We start from the raw sequence: 20,887 nt of genomic DNA on the forward strand, positions 1-20,887 counted from the left end.
CATAGTGGTGATGTGGCGTAACGAGTGTGAATGGAGTACACGTGGAGTGTACTCCATGTGATGGAGCAATCCACCATACGGCGGATATGCCGTGATGGTGATGTGGCATAGCATGTATGGAGTATACGCGGAGTGTACTCCATGTGGTGGAATGATGCATCGTATGGCGGGTATGCCATATTAATGATAGATTGTAGCGTGTAAAAAGGGAGTATACGTGGAGTGTATTCCACGAGGCAGCGACACTCCGTGTGACGTGTCGCAGAGATAAGGATGGTTGTACAGTTGATGGGAGTAGAACGTGGTGAATAGTGTCAGGAATTGTGGAACAATGTCCCGAAATAGTTATGGCATAGCCTGTAGTCTGAGGTGACAAGTGTCACTATAATTGACTTACGGCCGAAAGTATGGGTGTAGTAGCAGAATAAGTGTAAGAGTGCACAGCGGAAGCATGATTGGGCAACGTCACGAAGTGACATGGTTACTGACAGTCGTGCTTAAGATGGGTGAAGAGTTAGTGTGAAAATGGCGTAACGAGAACGTGACGAGATGTCATGATGTTATGAGAGTACGTGAGGAACCGTACTCGTGATGAGTTAAGGGTTGATGTAAGAAATGACGTAGCAGGATGTTAGGTGATGTGACAAGGTCACTGTGTAGCTTGAGAATAGTCTTGAGCTATATGATGTGACATAAGGTGTAGTTGTGAATAGAGCCTTGTCGCATTAAGTGTTGGGATGAACTGTAAGAAGGGACGGATAGCATGAAGAGTCATGCTAGTCGAGTTAAGAGAATGTTGGTATCGAAGTATGACCCTTGTCTCTACGAGCAGGTGATCAACATGTTATATGTTGATCTTTGGTGATAAAGGGGTAAGGTACATGTGGTCTGGTGAGACACGTGTACCAGACGGATTCACCATATGTAATGGGTAATCTGTCCACAGTATAGTTGCACGGTGCTTAAGCCTCAAAGTTGGCTTAGAGTCGTGTGGCTTGTATGGATGGGAATGAGGATTTAGTATGAGCTAGGATGTATGGAGGTAGTGACGAGTGTATTGTTTAGGATGGGGATGCGTGACTTAGTCGGTCTGAGTCATGCATCAAGATGAGTTCAGAAAGGAGAATAAGACGAATGTCTTAGTGTCTTAATTCTAAGGTGAATCATGTGGATGAGCACTCAAGGCAAGACGTTGAGTTGGAAGATGTGGTGACCGTAAGTGGTCCCCGAAGGTTTTAACATAGTGAAGGGCACGTAAGTGCACGGGATAGAAGGAAAGTGTTTCAAGTATAGTGTAGTTCTATTTCTAGTTCAGTTGCTTATGCATTAGATAGAGAATGACGTTAAGGTTATATATGCATGTAGGTTGCCAGCTGACACGCGCATGAATGGACTGCATGGTATGAAAGTAGCATGGAGTCCAGGTAAGTATTATGTTCATGCCCTTCTGGAGTTTTCTAGAAATCATGAAAAGAAAACGAAAAGCTTTCTCTTTAAGAAAATGTTCACGAAAGAAGATGCTATGCTTTCAAATGTATATGTACGTACGGCCCTTCCATGAAAGCCCCTTTTTACGCACCCAAAGTTATTAATTGTACGCATGCGAATGGATGACTATAAGATGTATCTATGGTACGTATTTTGAAAGAAAACGAACTGATGTAAATGCACGAAAGACTAGCTCGAGCCGACGCCTTCGCGGATCCTACGGACCGACGCCGTCGCGAGCGCCGCGAGGTGATGCTCTCGGACGCCGCGAAGGCCGCCGTTCAAGGTGATGCTTGCGGATGCCGCGAAAGGCGAAGTTTGAGCCCGTGCTTTATGTTTTATGGACGGTGTGAACTGACACTTTTGTGAACGCCGCGAGGTGATGCTCGTGGACGTCATGAAAGAGGGCGTTCGAGCACATGCTCACAAAATGACGTTTTCTCATGAAAAGAAATGTTTTCCCATGAAAATGAATGTTTTCTCATGAAAGGACTGTTAAATGAAAGAAAGTACTGAATGAAAGCTCCAGCTCTTCAGAGCTGGCATGAATGAATGAATGAAAGAATGAAATGAAAGCATGAAATGTATGAAGATACGTAACGGCCACATGAATGAATGAAAAGGGGTACCCAATGAATGAATGGGCAGATTGCAATGCCGGGTAGTAGTACTGGTAGTGCACCCAGTGCTGCACCCTAACGGAATGGGATTCCAACCCGTGGCCATGGGCGAATCCATTGGCCATAGGGCCGCTAACCCTAACACACGGGGCCTAACAGTGTGTACCGGTCTATGAAAGTGATAAGAAAGAATGTATGTATGTATGTACGTATGCACGAATGCACTTTAAGAAATGAAGGCACTGCACTCTTGCAGAAATGAAGGCACTGACGGGTGAAACGTTTTACAAAAAGAAAGGAAAACCCCGTCCACTGACGTTTTCAAATGAATGTACGTATGCACGCATGCATGTATGTATAGTATGTACGAATGATGAATGCATCAATGAAAACCTATGTTGTTATATTTAAATTGCATGAAGTAATGCTTACTAGTCTTCAACTCATTTTAGTTTTTATGTATGTCCCTCCCCTCAACAGGGAAGGAAATGAAGTACGCGTCGGGACGGACAAGGCCCATAGGGAAGAGCACGGAAGTCTAGGCACGAGCATTTAAATGTAAGAGAGGCCTTTTATTATTACAAATGATGTTTTCCACTGTAAACCTCTTTTATTGTAAAAGTAAATTTTATTTTATAAACGTAGAGTCTTGCACCCTGGGAAGAAAGCAAAAAGTTTTAAATCGGACAGTAATTCTCGTCGTCCTTTCTCAAAATATTTTATAAAAAGACCCACCACAAGGACGGTGTTACAGGAGCCACGAGAGTGATTGTTAAAACTTTGTTCAGCCTTTGTTTTGGAGCCAGTGGACTGTCCTTGTACAAAACCACGACCCTTTGATGTGAAGGATCCAGGATTTGCATTTGATTTCTTTTGCTTATAGGACTTCTGTCCATAAAAGGCCACAGGTAAAGGGTTTGCATCAATTTTATACCTGTCTGTGTAGCTCTCCAAGAGGGTGACAACTTCTAAGTATGTTGGAACTGGTGGCCTGAGCATAGTTGCTGTGAAAACTTCAAACTCCTTGCCAAGGCCATTGAGAAGCCACCAAGACTTCTTGTGCTCTACCACTGGTTTGCCAATAGTAGCAAACTCATCACAGATGGTCTTAAACCTCCTTAGGTAATCACTTAAGGAATCAGATCCTTTTGTAATGGAGGTGAGTCTGTGCTTAAGAGCAAGACTTCGATCAGAGGAAACTTTGCAAATGCATGGACAAGAGCATTCCACACTTCAGAGGCTGTGTTTAGACCAACAACAATGCCTAACACTTCTTCAGAGTATAAGTCAGTCTTTAACTAATCTATTAGACCTGCGCCACTTTTGATACAGTGGGTTAGGCTGAGATGAGTCACCTAGAAGAAATTGTGATGGTGCTAAAACATCACCTGTTATGAATCCTTGAAGATCATAACTTTCTAGTATGTTTAGTATTTGTGTTTTCCAAAGCAGAAAATTGCTTGAATTTAGTTTGAGAGATACATAATTGGAGACATTTTGTGATATTGGGTAAGGATAAGGGTTTGAGTTGGTAGAGGAACCAGAGATTGCAGAGGAATCCATAGATAGAAAAAAAAAAAACACAGTTCTCTATCAACCCGTATAGGCTCTTGATACCATAAAGATTTTTTGAGAAACTACTATCTCACAAGTTATAGAGAGCGTGCTTTCATTCCATATTTATAGTAGCATATACAAGCTGATCCATCTATGGAAAGTGTACAAAATAGAGAAAGAATGCTATACAGAAAATACAGATTAAATACACAGCTAATCAGACTACAATATACAACTGACAAATTGATTTACTTCCTAAGTATAGACATTAGTTGACTTGAGTATATTGCTGAGATAACTTGGGAAGGTTGTTGATATCTTGTGTTGTGCAGATTGATTGAAGCACAGCTGCTTGAATTCTGTCATCATTCCTTATACCCACTAGAGTCGAGGTGCTCATCTCCTCCACCACAGTCAACTAGTAAAGCTCTGTCGATTGCTCTAATATAAGATCTGGTCCTCTTTCAGAAAATTCCACTTCTCCTTTTGCATTCCCTCATTGTGTTTGCATCCTAAGCTCTTAGCTCACACCCACTCCAAAAAGGGTAGGGAAAAGAAGTCTTTGTATCTAGAGATCCATTTCATTCCTTAGTTTTTCGAGAAAGCTCGAAATTTTCTCAAAAAAAGCCTCCAATTTTTCTTTAATGGAAAGGAAAAATCTTCTCACTTGTCACGCTGAAAAAAACCTTCAATAATTTTTTAGTACGTAGCCCACCAATAGGGCTAACAATGGGACCACAACACACGTTTAGAAATCCCTATTGAAGGCAAAAAACACTTGCCTATTTCAAAACTTTTCCAATCCGACTTCTCCAATTCCCAACTTCAACGTCGCCATTGAACTCACCGCCACCAACAAGATCGCGACATTAGTCTCATTGTCACCCCTTACCAAACCCATCTCAGATCGACATCAAAAATTTGTTTCCAACTTTACCAGATCATATTGCTTCAAAATCTTGAATATTCTTCATGTGCCAAGTCTATAAATTAGATCATAATGAATCATTTCAATAATAATTCTAAAGAAATTATGAATGAGCTAATAAAAACAATGTGGTTTAATATTTAGTTACACAAATGAACAAATTATGATAAGCTAATAAGCAAACCAAGAGCACGGAAAATGAACCAAATGCTCCTTTAAAAATTGAAAATACAAAATAAGCATCCACAGAATACCATGCAATGGAGAATAACTCGTGAATAAGAACAATTGGTAAATGAGCCCAAAAAATGGTGTCAATGATGGAGAAAATGGTGGCGACGATGTGGGTGGTGGGTTGTTGTGGCAACTACTGGTTGGAACTCGGTTCTTCCTCTCGAGTGCAGCAGATCGTCACCTCCCCCAAATTCCCTTGGTGGTACGTTTTCCGTTTTCCCCAACTCATTATTTTTGCTTGATGTATTTCATTTCTTTATTATTTCTGATTTGAGATATGGGTTGGAAAAATTATAAAAGAAAAAGACTCAAATTTGCGTAATCATTGATAAAATATATGGCTTTATGCATTGAGTTATGCTTTATCTAGATTCACTGTTGTTGGTTAACTGATTAATTGACACTTCTTGCATTCCTTTTGATTTTGAGAAAGATAATCAAATAATAATAGTAGGCAGATAGTTATCAATGCAATCTATTGGTGGAAATGTGATGCGTTGGACTGGGTGGTTGCATTGGTCTGCTGGCAACGGCGGCAACGGGTGGTGGAAGTAGGAGGTTACATAGGGTAGCAGAGATGCCAAAAGGGAAAACAATTTCTTGATAGGGTTTTAAGTCTAGGTAGAAATCCCATGTGATGATCCTCATAGTTTTAATGTATATAATGCTGAGATGTCATGTTCTCATTGGTTGCTATTAAAGGGCTAAAATCAGCCCAACTGTTCCAAAGCGGTTCTGTAATGGAAAATGCTTGGAAAAAGGAAAAGTCCTTGTCGATCTGGACTAGTAACATTACCTTCCACAAGGTATTTGTTTTCGCCCATTTGTTATTACTATTGTGGCTATTTGTCCTGAATTTTGTTGGTGGCTCGTAATTGTGCATCATTGGAATTAATCAATATAATTAAGTTTTAACTTTTATGTAAGGGTTGTGTTGTTCTTGTGATCTATTTTTCACTTCCTCCAATTAATGGTGCAAATCTTTTGAACCCCCCCAAGGTTAGGCTTGGTTTTGGGGAATGTTGTCCAAGTCTAAGGTTAGAATACTGATGCAAATAATTTTTAGGTTCACGGCCCATTGACAAAAACAAATGATTTACTTGATCTGTATGATCTAGGTGCATTACAGAAGATAAGTTGTGTTTGCATGGTCTCCGAACTTCTCACATAAAAAATTGTTGTTGAATCTCTTGATCATCGGGAAATCTTTTCGAATCCCACTTAAACTTGTCATGCTAAACAATTTTAGAGTTAAACCTTTGCTCATGTTGTAGTTGGTTGGTAGGCTAGATAACAGTGCAGTTTCAACATTAGGTGCAAGGATGAGAAAGGGAAGGGAATCCCTATATCTCATCTATGAAGAAGATGAGTGTTGATGATGTTTTTCGCTACCAACTTATCTCAATCAAAGACCTGCAACAAGGAAGAAAAAGGGGGCCTGTTGTGCTTGGTGCACCTCCAATGCTTAAGTTAGGAATATGGATGTATTACTTGTTAAAATGAGGGATCTGAAGATTGTACTTGGGTTTATTAGTGTTGGTGATAAGTACGGTATATTTTTCCTCAAATCTCCATGCTCTGATCACCATAATCTTGGTATATGATCCCAGAAAGAGCAATTTGACATCCCAGGGAATAATACCCTGAGTATCTCACCTTTTCCTTAGTAGTATATATCTGCTATTAGGGTTGGTTACCATAATAATCTTATTTGGGGCGATATGATCTTGTGAACCCGAATCTACAGCGTTCCTGTAGGTTTCTTATCTTGTTGGGCCCATTACATGGGCCTTTTATTTCATATCCTTGGGCCCTTCTATCAAAGATTTAAATGATCCTCCAGTTACCATGCAAATTTCTGCCACTCTGTGTGGCGGGAACTTAAAGATTATAAAATGTTTGTCCTTGTCACATTATTTACTGCGATTGGTCGTATGTATTTGCGTGTCAGAGGGGTTGAAACGACCTCACGTCACATCACCAGATCGTGGGATGTGCTTGCGCTGATTGTGCTATTAGATTGCTCGTATTCTTCCTAGGGCATTTCAGCTGTTGAACCCTAGGTTATAAATGGTTCCCTCCATTTCATTGTTACCTCTTTCACCTTTGCGCATTCTTTTCCTTATTGTTTGTATTCTTCGTTGAGACTCATTTTCCTTTCTCTGAAGTTTTTTTTTCTAATTCCATGGGGTGCCAGAGTTCATCTCACCCTTCTTCTTGTAGCCCTCCCCCTCCGGAGTCCTCTTCTGCTTGCGAAGTTCCTCATTTCGAGGGTTATGACTAGTCGTCTAGCTTGACCAAGGTGGACCTTCGAAAGCTGAGAGATTCGTATGGAATCCTTGATTCCGTGGTTCTTGAGGTTCCCCCTCAAAGGCCTGTCGATGAAGAGGGCTTTGCTAAGAAGGTGGCCCTTATGGTTTGCTCCCTTTCTCATGGGTTACGACTTCCTTTCTATTGCTTAGTGCGCGACATCCTTGACTATTTTAAGTTGGCATCGACACAACTCTGCTCTAATGTTTGGAGGATTCTCATGTGCTGTTGCGTCGCATGGAGGATGGTTATGGAACCTATTGGGGAGTAGTACCCCGAACTAACGACCTGTGAGTTTTTGGCTACCCATTAGGTCAGGGCATTGGAGAGTAAGATTTGGTTCTTTTGCTCCCACTCTCACTATCGCCTTACTTGCTTCGAGGGCCGCAACTCGAACACCAAGAAGTGGTAGAAGAAATTTTTCTTTGTTTCTAGGGAAGGATGGGAATTTCCCAGTAGAAAAACTAATAAGGCTGAATTTCCAATCCACGCCATTTAGGGAAAGGTCCTTGATGACAAAGCTGTGACTGTTACCCTTTCTCAGTGGGAACAAGCCTGTGTGGAGAGGGTTTACTCTTGGGTCAAGCACAACGTGGAGTCTATTTGGACATAGGCCCTTTTGACAAGGATCCATATTGATAGGTTCTTGGTGATGCCCTACTGCTCTTGCATCAACGATCACATCCTTCTGAAGGAGCCTAAGACCTCCCAGGGTAAGAAAAGGGTTGTTGCTACCCCACTAGAGAAAGAAGGGAAGCGGTCTCGCCATGAGGCTGAGGGGGTGGTTGAGCCTTGGTCTCACGAATCTCCTGTCTGAGAGGGTTCCCTGGACTCTGAAGGTTTGGATGATTTAATGGGGTAGGCCTTCTCGGACCTTGCTACTGCCTTTGACTTTGAGTTCCCTTCGCAGGGACCAGACTCTGTTCGGTGGCCCGACTTTGTTTCACAATCAACCCTGCCAGTCACCTTGGAATTGGTCAATGAAGAAGATGCGGATGCGAACATCAACTACACTTTTACTTGGTGCCTTATGGAATTTGCTGCTGGCCACCATGATAGGATCTCGATGGGTGGGGCTCAAGTCGAGATTGGTTCTCAATATAAGGAAGGTCGGGGAAGGGGAGCCTACTTCGGGCTCTCTAACTTCGACTATATTTGGCAACTAAACTTTGATACTTCCCCTCAACCCAAAGCTGAGCAGGGTTTGGGTTTCGATTCCTTCCTCTCCCTTCATTGCCTCTTTAGGGGGGGAGGAGGGGGCTTCTTCACCTCTTATTGCTAAAGGGCTTCTTCCTCATTTTGGCGGATGGCAATATCGCGAGTATGGACGTGGTGCGCATGCCTCCTACTGTCGTGGTAGAGGTTGAGGCCTTTGAGATGGTCCCAGCCCTTACCTTCTGGGTCTTTCAGTGGCTCAAGGCCCCTGCCTTGAGGCAATGAGGGTGCAAGTTCGTTTCTAGCCCCACATGCGACAGGGCTCTCAAAGAGAGACAACTTTGTTTACACCATGGCATCCCGATTGAGGAAGTTTCTTTCCTTAGGAAGGACTTTGTCGAATTGAGCCCCTGTTTCTCCTTTTGGGCTTGGATCCTTATTTATATATGGTTTTGGCAGGGCGTGGACCAACTGGTGGCCTAGATCGTTGAAGAACGGTCCAACTCAGAGGATGAAGTGTGGTTTAGGCGTGTGTTTGCTTTTTTGGCATGAAAGGAAATCGTGTACCTGGAGTTGAGAAGATCGAGCTGGAGGTGGTCATTGATCAAGCTAACAGAGTGATGGGTATATCCGGTCATTGGAGGTCGACTTGGTTGGCCTGCGGGAAGATGTAGTCATTCTCGGTGAAGAGCTCAACGGGGCAAGGAGTGAGGCTACTTGCAACCTACTTCGAGTTGAGGGTGCTTCAGAAGGAGCATTTTTCCAAGTAAGAGCAATTGACTCACCTTCAGGTAAAGATAGAAGAGGTGAGGAAGTGTTGTGGAGAGTTAGCAGATACCCATAACGAGGCTAGTGACATGTCTTTAGTGGTTGAGGGTTGCAGAGTCCAAGGACTTGTGTGCGCTTTTGTTCACCCATAGCCAGTTTTTGGACTTGACATTAGTGGTCGAGGCTCTCAGAGTCTAAAGACTAGTTCCCTATTGTTTACCTACAACTAGTCTTTGGACTCGGCATTAGTGGTCAAGGGTCATGGAGTCTGAAGACTTGCACGCCCTATTGTTTACCCATAGCGAGTCTGGTGACTCGACATTTGTGGTCGAGGATTGTAGAGTCTAAGGACTTGTGTGCCCTATTGTTTAGCCACACCGAGTCTTTGGACTCAACATTAGTGGTCGAGGGTCGCGGAGTTTAAGGACTTGCACTCCCTATTGTTTAACCACAACAAGTCTTTAGACTCAGCATTGAGGGTTGCGGAATCTGAGGGCTTGCGCGCCCTACTGTTTACCATCACTAAGTCTTTCGACTCGATATTAGTGGTCGAGGATCGTAAAGTCTGAGGACTTTCGCACCTTATTTTGTACCCACAACAAGTCTAGTGACTCGACATTAATGGTCGAGGGTTGCGGAGTCTAAGGACTTGCACACCCTATTGTTTACCTATGAGTTTGGTTACTGGACATTTATGGTTGAGGAGCTTTGGGTGAGAAGGTGGGTAGAGAGAAATAATCAGCTACTTTATTCATCAACTTTCTTCATAGTTCTTCATGCTTTACATAATTAAGCATAATATTTGTTTAGGTGCTCTATGTTACATAATTAAGGATAATTAAGTAGTATGCACCAGGTCATGGGTTGGTGATCACTACGTACTGTCCTTCCCATTAGGGATCAAGTTTTCTTTCTTCCTGTGCGGTTAATCCTGTCTGAGGGTTGCAGAGTGTGAGTAATTGAGCGACCTATTGTTTACCCATAGCGAGACTGGTGACTTGACATTAGTGGTCGAGTGTCACGGAGTCTAAGAACTTGTGCACCCTATTGTTTACCCACAACGAGTTTTTGGACTCGACATTAGTGGTTGAGGGTCCCAGAGTTTGAGAATTTGTCAGCCTTATTTTTTACCCACAATGAGTCTTTGGACTCAATATTAGTGGTCAAGGGTCGCGAAGTCTGAGGACGTATGTGCCCTATTTTTTACCCATAGCAAGTCTGGTGTCCCAAAATTAGCGATCTAGTGTCATGGAGTCTAAGGACTTGCACACTCTCTTCCTAATTAAGGCAATATTTCTTAAGCGGTATGTGCAGGTTCACTAGTTGGCAATCACTACAGACTGTCTATCCTAGAGGGGATCAATTTTTCCTTCGACTTGTGCAGTTACTCCAGTCTAAGGGTTGCAGAGTTTGAGGACTTGCGTGCCCTATTGCTTACGCACAACAAGACTGGTGACTCAACATTAGTTGTCAAGTGTTGTGGAGTTTGAGGACTTGGTCACTTTTTCCTCTGTGTGCCAGGTCACGGGTTGGCGATCACCATGTATTGTCCGTCCCAATGTGGACCAAATTTTCCTTCTTCCTGCATAGTTACTCTAGTCTTAGGGTTGCTGAGTCTGTGGACGTGCGCGCCCTATTGTTTACCTACAATGAGATTGGTGACTCGACATAAGTGGTGGAGGCGGAGTCTGAAGAAATGCTCGCCCTGTTGTTTACCCATAACAAGTCTTTGGATTCGACATTAGCAGTCTAAAGTTGCGGAGTCTGAGGACTAGCGTGCCCTATTGTTCACCCAAAGCGAATATTTAGACTTCACATTAGTGGTCCAGGCTCGCAGAGTCTGAGAATTTGTGCACCCTATTGTTCACCTACAATGATCTTTCGACACAACAATAGTAGTCAAGGGTAGCGGAGTTTGAGGACTTGTGTGCCCTGTTTTTTACCCACAATGAGTCTATGACTCGACATTACTGGTTGAGGGTCGCAGAGTCTGAGGACTTATGCACCCCATTGTTTACCCACAGCGAGTTTGTTGACTCGACATTAGTGGTCGAGAAGCTTTGTGCGAGAAGGTGGGTGGAGAGAAATAGCCAGTTGCTTTATTCATTAAGTTTTTTCATAGTTCTTCATTCTTTACATAATTAAAGATATTATTTCTTTAGGTGCTCTGTGTTCCATGGGTGTGGGAACTTCTTTCCTCTGGCATCTTTTTAAGCGGTCTGTGTCGGGTTGCGGGTTTGTGATCACTGCGTACTGTCCATCTCAAGGGAGGCCAAGTTTACCTTCTTCTTACGCGATTACTAGGGTCTGAGGGTTACGGAGTTTGAGGACATGCGCGCCCTATTGTTTACCCACTATGAGTTTGGTGACTCAACATTAGCTGTCGAGAATCGTAGAAGCTGAGGACTTTGCACCCTATCATTTACCCACAACGAGTCTTTGGACTCGACATTAGGGGCTGAGGGTCATGGAGTCTGAGGAATTGCATGCCCTATTGTTTACCAACACCAAGTCTTTGGACTGGACATTAGTGGTAGAGGATCGCATAGTTCGAGTACTTGTGCACCATATTGTTTACCCGTAACTAGTTTGGTGACTCGACATTAGTGGTTGAGGGTTGCAAAGTCTAAGTACTTGCGCACCCTATTATTTACCTACAATGATGCTTTGGGTGAGAAGGTGGGCAAAGTGAAATAATTGGTGCTTTATTCATAAACTTTGTTCATAGTTCTTCACACTTTACATAATTAAGGGTAATATTTCTTTAGGCGCTCTGTGTTTCGGGGGTGTGACAGCTCTTTTTCTCTGGTATCTTTTAAGCGGTATGTGTTGAGTCATGGTGACCACTACGCACTGTCTGTCCTAGTGGGGACCAAATTTTCCTTCTTATTGCACAGTTACTCTGGTCTGAGGGTTGTGGAGTCTAAGAACTTACGCGCCCTATTTTTTAGCCTCAGGAAAACTGGTGACTTGGCATTAGTGGTCAAGTGTTTCAGAGTTTGAGGATTTGCGTGCTCTATTGTTTATTCATTGCGTGTCTAAGAATTTGTTCGCTCTATATTTTACCCATGAGTCTTTGGACTGAACATTAGTGGTCACGGGTTGTAGAGTTTGAGGATAGGCGTGCCCTATTGTTTACCCCAGCAAGTCTACTGATTGACATTAGTGGTCGAGGGTCATGGAGTTTGATGACTTGCGTAGCCTACTTTCTACCCACAGCGAGTCTGGTGAGTCGACATTAGTGTTCGAGGAGCATTGGCTGAGAAGGTGGCCGGAGAGAAATAACCAACTACTTTATTCATCAATGCTATTCATAATTCTTCATGCTTTACATAATTAAGGATAATATTTGATTGGTGCAAAACCGCAAGTGCACAGTATTGTAGTTTTATAGTAAAGTGATGAGAAGAATATTGTCCTCAGGGATTGGTAACTTACTTTTGATGAATACCTAAATTATACTAATCTTGACTTTATTTAGAAAAGTCACTAAGATTTTTGTAATTGTAATTTAAAATAAAATTAATTCAAAGAAAATACTCAAAGGAAAATGAAGATGTTGTTTGAAGATCAAATCAATGGGAAAAAAAACTTCTAGGAAATCAATTTCACCGAATCCCTCACTATGCTCTACTCTTCTTAACTAATTGAATTTAATTCTCTCTGTTTGTTAGCAAATCTCCAATTCATCCAAAAGCCTCTTTCGATAGTCAGTTAAAAATTATTCTTGTTCATCATTTTACACAAGAGTATGCAAATTAATAACGCAATAAAGCAATAAGACCAATGATTTTAATACTACATAGGTTCATACAAGTCTTTCAATCTCTATATTTACCTATGCCGAAATATCCAAGATCTATTTTATAATTCCCTCTTCCAATAGTTAATCACGAGATCAAAATCATCTAATTAATGGCCAGTCAATTAGAAGCAATAAGGTCAAAATAAATCAGACAAATATGGAAGAGAATTACTTCAAATAAGCATAGAAAAGCAAGCATAGTTTGAAACTAGATTACATCGTTTTCCTAGAATAAAGAAAATTTAGTTCATGCTAAAAATTAAATTCAACATAAACGAATTCACCATTATTTTTCTGAGAAGAATGGAAGAAAATGAACACTAAAAAATACTCTTGCCATCCTAGCCTCTCAGTCGCAGCGTCTTCAAACGAAAAAGAAAAACCCCTTTCCATCCAAATCCCTTTTTGTCCGAAAGTGCCAAAAGCCAAAAAAAAAAAAAAAAAAAAAAAAAGAAAACTACTATGTTCCGTAACTCTCTTATTTTTCAATTAATTCTCATTCTCGTCCGTGTGTGCCGTTCTATAGATGTGTTGCCCCACCTTGCGTCCCACATGCATGTTGATTCATTTAGCTACATCCATTCTGTTCAACACCAACTGACTCGTAATTTTCGTTCCAACGTCTAAAGCCAAGTCAAACCACTTGCTTGTGTATATCCATTCAAGAGCCCAAAAATCTCAAGCAAGCCACATCATTGGTCTTCATTCAAAATCAAAATAAGTGCCCATATTGCATACCAATTCACAAAATCAAAAGAAGGGCCCCTGCATGAATTCCTTAAAATATGTTTATTCGGAAAAACCAAAAGGACCCCGCGTGCATCTCTCATAAATTCAAACCCCAGCTTACATCCCTCATGTCCCACTGCTACATGAGTTTTTTTTTTTTTTTTTTTTTTTTTTTTTTCAGCAGCTCCTATATTCATATAACATCTTCATTTAAATGAGAGAGTTCCTAGACTATAGGCTTGTAAAATTTTGATCTTCATTTTCTTCAAATCTGAAATAAAATTTAATGACAATAATGAAGCCTGCAAATGACAAAAATAAATAAGATTATACTAAAGTTTAAAGTTAAGAAGTGATAAAATATACTAAATTATGCAAGTCATCAATATTTTTTTTTTAGGTGCTTTGTGTTCCATGGATGTGGTTGCTCTTTTCGTCTGGCATCTTTTAAGCGATATGTGTCAGGTTGCAAGTTAGGGATCACTACGTACTGTTTGTCCCATTGGGGACCAAGTTTTCCTTCTTCCCACATGGTTACTCTGGTCTGAGGGTCGCGAAGTTGGTGGACTTACACGCCCAATTGTTTACCCCCAATAAGACTAGTGACATGGCATTAGTGGTTGAGTGTCGCGGAGTATGAGGACTTGTGCGCCCTATTATTTACCCACAACGAGACTAGTGAGTCGACATTTTTGGCCGAGGCTTGCGGAGTCTAAAAACTTGCACGCCCAATTGTTTACCCATAATGAGTATTTGGAGTCGACATTAGCGGTCGAGGGTCATGGAGTCAGAGGACTTGCACACCCTATTGTTATCCCACATCGAGTCTAGTGACTTGACATTAGTGGTCGAGGAGCTTTGGGTGAGAAGGTGGGCGGAAAGAAATAACCAGTTAAATTTTGTTGATAGTTCTTCATGCTTTACAAAATTAAGGATAATATTTCTTTAGGTGCTCTGTGTTCCTTGGGTGTAGTAGCTCCTTTCCACTGGCGTCTTTTTAGCGGTATGTGTGAGATCCCTAAATTTCATGGGTTTTTAATTATTTTAATTGTGTTATTTTATTTATTTTTGTTATTGTAATTTATTTCGGGTTTTTATTTCCTTACTATTTATTTATTTATGTTATTTTATATTGGCGTATTTTCAGTTTGGGCCTTTGTTTTTGTTGTATTTTATTTAGTGGGCTGTGTGTGTGAGTTCTGTCTTAATCCAACCCAAATAGCAGCCCGTGTGTTTTATTAAACCCAACCCAGCCCGTGTAAGCCCAGCCCAGCAGGGCCCAACCCGTGCAGTTTTGTAGAGCCCAGCCCCTCATTTAGCTAAACGGCGCCGTTTGGAGGATTGGCCTTAGGGTTTTATTTTCTTCCTTCTTACGCCGTGCAGCAGCCCTTCTTCTTTTCTTCTGCAATTTTCCAGCTCCTACTTGTTCATTTAGCAGCTGTCGCAAGCCAGCACCTCCTCCTTCCACTTTCCAGCTCCGTGTCGTTCAGTGGAGGCTCCGAAACTCACCTGTCCAGCTGCCGCTCCACGCGGCCACCACCATCCCCCTCCTTCTTGCATGAGCTACTCGGTGTCGTTCGGTGGGACTCCGAAATGCGCGCTGTCAATCCGTCGATCCTCGCGGCCACTTTGACTTCCACCTCAAGCTTCCACGGCTTGCCCTGCCGCTTTGTTCCTCTTCGACCCGTGAGACGCGCATGTCTCGTAAACCGCCATGCTTGGCCTATTTATAGGCCACGGCTTCTGCAAATTTAAGTCTTCCGAGTTCTTCATCTTCTCTATCTCGTTTAAGCCTTTTTCCTCTCTTGTGTTTATTGTGTTGTGAATTTTGGTGGTTAAATCCGAGAGCTTGAGGAGTTTTGCCGAGCTCTGTTTTGTTCTAAAATTGTGAAATTTCAATCGGTTTTGAGTGAATTGTTGGTTATTGCCGTGAGTTGTTTTTCTACCCATTGGTTCTAAACCGATTTCTTTTGAGAGAAAACTCATAAAAAAAAGTCATTGTTTTGCTCTTGAATCACTGTTGCCGACGTTGTCCGGCCACCTTGAGCAACGTCATTTCGAGTGATCTTTCAGAATTTCCTAACTTCGTGTGTATGTAATTTTTCAGTTTTATAATAATATTGTTGTATTTGTCAAATTGTAAAACTGTTGATTTGTTGGTTTGTTGGAAATTGGGCCTTGGGCAGTTGAAGTGTTGGGTTGTGATTGTAGTTGGTTTTGGTGTTGGGCCTTGGGCCGAATTGGAGGACGAGATTACGCGTGTAAATGTGAAACTGTGTATTTGTAAATGGAGGGCTATTTTTGTAAATAAGATATTTAATATTTTTTCCAATAAACTGTTGTAATGCATATTATCGTTTATAATAAATTGTGTTGTGATGTCACGTTATCTGTTGGAATTGAGATTGAATATGTGGGTGCGTGTGTATCACGACCCCAAGCCAAGATGGGGTATTATCTCGGTGGAGCTCCTCTGGTCACTCGAGAGCGTAACAGACTGACGTGACATCCCCTGAGTTGTCGCTAGGCGACGACGGGAACGGATGTGACTGTAACGCTCTCGTACCGATTCCGTAAAAGAGGCTGGCGAGGTTAGAGGATGCTTGGCCATGTACGCGCTGGACGCGGAACTGGGCATCGCTCGTTACGAAGTCTCATGCACAGACGTTACCCGTGATGTGACGATGAGAGTTAGGGTGTGCGGACGGTCCATAGGGGAGACCGTGGTGCATGCGTAATTTTGTAATAATTATGATCGGGGCCAAAAATGAGATTTTTGGTGTGAGTATTATAAGCATATTTTTGGGAAAAAGTTAATAAGGGTTGTTATTCTATTTATTTGTCTGTATGGGGACGCGTGATTATATTGATGTATTTTAAAATCTCTTAAATGCTGTTTTGGTTAATTACTTGATGAGATGTCATAATCTCATTATATTGTTTTACCCTACGGTTCCGTCTTATGGTACTGTAGAGTCTGACACAGAGCCCGAGTATGAACCCGAGGGATCAGCTCTGCCGGAGGTCTGAGTTGCTGAGTTATTGTTCAGCATTATGGGATTTGTTTCCCTTATATTATTTCCTGTTTTTAATTTATCTGTCGCATGACTGTTATTGAACAGATTCTAGTACTTAATAAAGAAAGACCTTTTTATTTCTCCGCTGCGAATATTTTTGTACACTTATTGCATGTTGTACACACTCTGAGCATTGGTCGTTGGGGTGCGTGATCCGTGTGGTCATCATCCCGGTGTCACGAACTCCACATAAATAACACGTGGGATTCGAGGGTGCCACAGGTGGTATCAGAGCAGTCTGGCTCTGGGTAAAACCGTAAAATACCTAGGTGCAGTATCAGAAAATTTTATTTTATTTTAACTTGTTTATTAAATATCGGTTTTTAAAATAGGTGTTTTATTAGTAAATGGACCGACCAAGAATGCCACATCCTGAGCCTGAGGATGACTTGTCTCGTACTAATGGGAATCTCGCCATGGATAGAGCCTTAACTTGTATGACAGAATTTCTTCAGCAGAATTTTCCGCCATAAAGGGAACAACAGAACAGTTGTCTGTATGAACGCTTTTTAGCTCACAGAACCCCTGCTTTTTTCTGGACAAGAGGATCCACTTCGTGCTGGGAGGTGGATTAGTGATCTCGAAAAGACGTTTGAGATCTGTGGGTGTACTGAAACTAAGAAAGTGTTATACGCAAGTTACCTACTGCAAGGTGATGCGACTGCTTGGTGGGGGACCAAGCGGGAGCTTTTGGAAATGGAGTTAGGATCTATTATAGCGGTGTCTTGGCCACATTTTAAAAGGGAGTTTAATGATCGTTTCTTCCCGAACACTATGAGGAAACAGAAGGCCTGGGAGTTTAACAATTTAGTGCAAGGGGAGATGACGGTCGAGCAGTATGCCAGGAAGTTTATAGAACTTGGGAAGTTTGCTACACATTTGATTGCTACAGAGGACATGCGGATCGAACGATTTCAGGAGGGTCTACGGCGAGAGATCCATAGGCAGGTTGCTTGTTTGCAAATTCCGACCTTTCAGCAATTAGTGGAGGTTGCTACGATTGTAGAGCGGGAGTTTATTGATCCTCTTGCTGCTTCAATCGGTCAAAAGAGAAGAAGTTTCAGGGAAGGAAGTAGTTCGGGGTCTGCACCTAAGTTCATTACCAGAACTAGGGTCCGACTGCAGATGGCCATCGGGGTACGAATGGGGGCTATGCAGGCGAGTGCCATATGTCTGGGATTCAGTGTTTCAGATGCGGGCAAACGGGACATCTTGCTCGCAATTGCCCTACCATGTTTCAGGCAAACCGAGGCGGTTTCCGTGGTGGGTGGACTACCCCACGACCAACTGCTCAGGCTAGGGTTTACGCAGTGACCCCTGGTGAGGTAGATGATGAAGCTCAGGAAACCCTAAATGCTGGAGTCATCACAGGTTTAGATTTCTATCCAATCTTTTGAAATTGTTATACTGTGTGATTTGATTTATTGATTTTAGCAGTAGTTTTAATCTCTTTAGGTAGAGTACGACTGTATGATTATTATGCTTGCACTTTGTTTGACTTGAAAGCATCTCAGTCGTTCATTTTTGCACTTTTGCACGGATGTGCAACCTGGTCTTTAAACCTTTATCGTGGTCTTTGGTAGTGAAGTTACCAAATGGGGAAACTGTGTGGTGTTCGAAGGTTACCCTAGGTTGTCCTCTAGTTATTAATGGAATGACTCTTAAGGTGGATTTGATCATGTTTAAATTACTTGAGTTTGACATTATTTTAGGAATGGATTGGTTATATCAGTATTTTGCTAGTATTAATTGTCATAGTCGGATAGTTAGTTTCCAACTACCCGAAGGGAAGTATTTAGAGTTTGCAGGAAGTAAGGTAAAGTCGAAACCTACAGTTATATCTGCTATTCAAGTAAACAGGGACTTAGCTAATGGGGCGGATGCCTTCTTGGTTCAAGTGGTGTCTGCACTTTCGGAGAAGAAATCTTTAGCAGATATTCCGATTGTGAAGGAGTTCTATGATGTGTTTGTGGATGATTTGCCCGGCTTGCTGCCTGTTCCTAATTTGGAGTTTGCCATTGATCTAGAATCCAGTGCGGCACCAGTTCATAAGGCCCCATACCGAATGGCGCCAGCGGAATTAAAAGAGCTGAAAAGTCAATTACAGGAACTGGTTGACTTTTCAAGTCAACTACCCGTACCGAAAGCTCAATAAGGTAACCATTAAGAATAAGTACCCTCTACCTTGAATTGATGATTTATTCGATCAACTCCAAGGTGCTTCTACTTTTTCAAAAATTGACTTAAAGTCAGGATACTATCAATTGAGGATAAAGGATCAGGATATTTCTAAGACTGCCTTTAGGTCTAGGTATGGGCATTATGAGTTTAAAGTGATGCCGTTTGGATTAGCCAATGCCACTGCAGCATTTATGGATATGATGAATAGAGTATTCCGACCCTATCTGGATTCCTTTGTGATAGTTTTTATTGATGATATTTTGGTCTATTCTCGAGAACCGAAAGAGCATGCCAGTCATCTTCGATTGGTTTTGGGTAAGTTAAAAGATCATTAGCTCTATGCAAATCTGAACAAGTGTGAATTTTGGTTGGAGGAGATTAAATTTCTTGGTCATGTTATGTCCCGTGATGGAGTAGCAGTTGATCCAAGTAAGGTCGATGCTGTATTGGCATGGCCACGTCCTTCAACGGTGCACGAAATTCGAAGTTTCTTGGGACTTGCCGGTTATTATCGCAGGTTTGTGGAAGGCTTTGCTCGATTTTCTGGACCTCTCACTACTCTTACCAGGAAAAATGTGGAGTTTGTTTGGTCCGACAAATGTGAGAAGAGTTTTCAGGAGCTGAAGAAGAGGTTAACTACAGCACCTGTTTTGGCATTTCCGGAACCTCATAAGCCATTTGTGGTTTTTAGTGATGCTTCCAAATTTGGTTTGGGATGTGTTCTTATGCAGGAAGGAAGAGTTGTGGAGTATGCATCCCGCCAATTGAAAGATCATGAGAAGAATTATCCCATGCACGAATTGGAGTTAGCAACTGTGGTTTTCGCTCTCAAAATTTGGCGGTACTATTTATATGGTGAGACTTGTGAAATTTACACTGATCATAAGAGCCTTAAACATCTTTTCTCGCAAAAAAATCTTAATATGAGACAAAGGAGATGGTTAGAGTTAATTAGTGATTATCAGTGAGATTAAGTACCACACAGGAAAAGCAAATCAGGTTGCAGATGCGCTTAGTCGAAAGTCTTATTCGGTTGATGAGGCTGAGTCGCCAAGGTTAGACTCTCTTCTGTTTGGTATGAGGAGACTTCTTGCTGAGAGTTCACAACAGGAAGAGTTGTTGACTTCAATCCATGATATCCGAGTTCTTGATTTTGAGGAGTTAAAGACTCTGCAGGAAAATGACTCTAAGCTGTTAGATATTAAAGAAAGAATCAAGAAGTCGCAAGGACCTGCGCATTTCAGTCTAAGCAGAGATGATATTATTTTCTTCCGCAATCGTAGGGTGATTCCTACAGATTCAGAATTTAAAGAAAGAATCTTGACTGAGGCCCATGCAACCCCTTATTCAGTTCATCCTGGAAGTACAAGGATGTACTGAGACTTGAAGAAAAGTTTTGGTGGGAAGGAATGAAAATAGACATTGCTTTGTTTATTGCAAAATGTACAACTTGTCGGTAGGTTAAAGCTGAGCATCAGAGGTCCGCTTGCTATCTTCAACCACTCCCTATTCCTAAGTGGAAATGGGACGACATCGCAATGGATTTTGTAATTGGACTACCAAGGACGCCTAGTGGGAAGAATTCAATCTGGGTTATTATTGATTGGTTGAACAAGAGCGCCCATTTCTTACCTATTTCTAACACTGATATTTTGGGAAGTTTGACTTGGTTATATGTCAAGGAAATTGTGCGTCTTCATGGAATACCCAAGAGTATAGTGTCAGATAGGGACCCACAATTCACGTCTCACTTCTGGAAGAGTTTGCAAACAGCTTTGGGCACCAAGTTGAAATTCAACAGTGCTTATCATCCTCAAACTGACGGTCAATCAAAACGCACTATTCAGACCCTTGAGGATATGTTGCGAGCTTGTGTTTTGGATTTTAAAGGAAGTTGGGAAAATCATCTGTCGCTTATAGAGTTTGCTTATAATAATAGTTTTCAAGCGACTATTCAAATGGCCCTTTATGAAGCTCTTTATGGGAGGAAGTGCAGATCTCCCTTGTTTTGGGATGAAGTTGGCGAAGGGAATCT

General features: G+C 41.9%; 1 protein-coding gene across 1 annotated transcript; it reads left to right on the forward strand.

The window, feature by feature from the left end:
- Nucleotides 1-7,789: 7,789 nt before the first annotated feature.
- On the forward strand, nucleotides 7,790-18,826 carry LOC121237672. Its single transcript, XM_041134515.1, has 7 exons — nucleotides 7,790-7,918; nucleotides 8,000-8,339; nucleotides 8,848-8,916; nucleotides 16,569-16,618; nucleotides 17,185-17,829; nucleotides 17,913-18,042; nucleotides 18,384-18,826. The coding sequence occupies exons 1-7, from the start codon at nucleotides 7,790-7,792 to the stop codon at nucleotides 18,824-18,826; spliced, it is 1,806 nt and encodes a 601-aa protein (XP_040990449.1).
- Nucleotides 18,827-20,887: the final 2,061 nt, after the last annotated feature.

Source organism: Juglans microcarpa x Juglans regia, chromosome 6S (genome assembly GCF_004785595.1).
Source record: "Juglans microcarpa x Juglans regia isolate MS1-56 chromosome 6S, Jm3101_v1.0, whole genome shotgun sequence".
NCBI classification, from domain to species: Eukaryota; Viridiplantae; Streptophyta; class Magnoliopsida; order Fagales; family Juglandaceae; genus Juglans; species Juglans microcarpa x Juglans regia.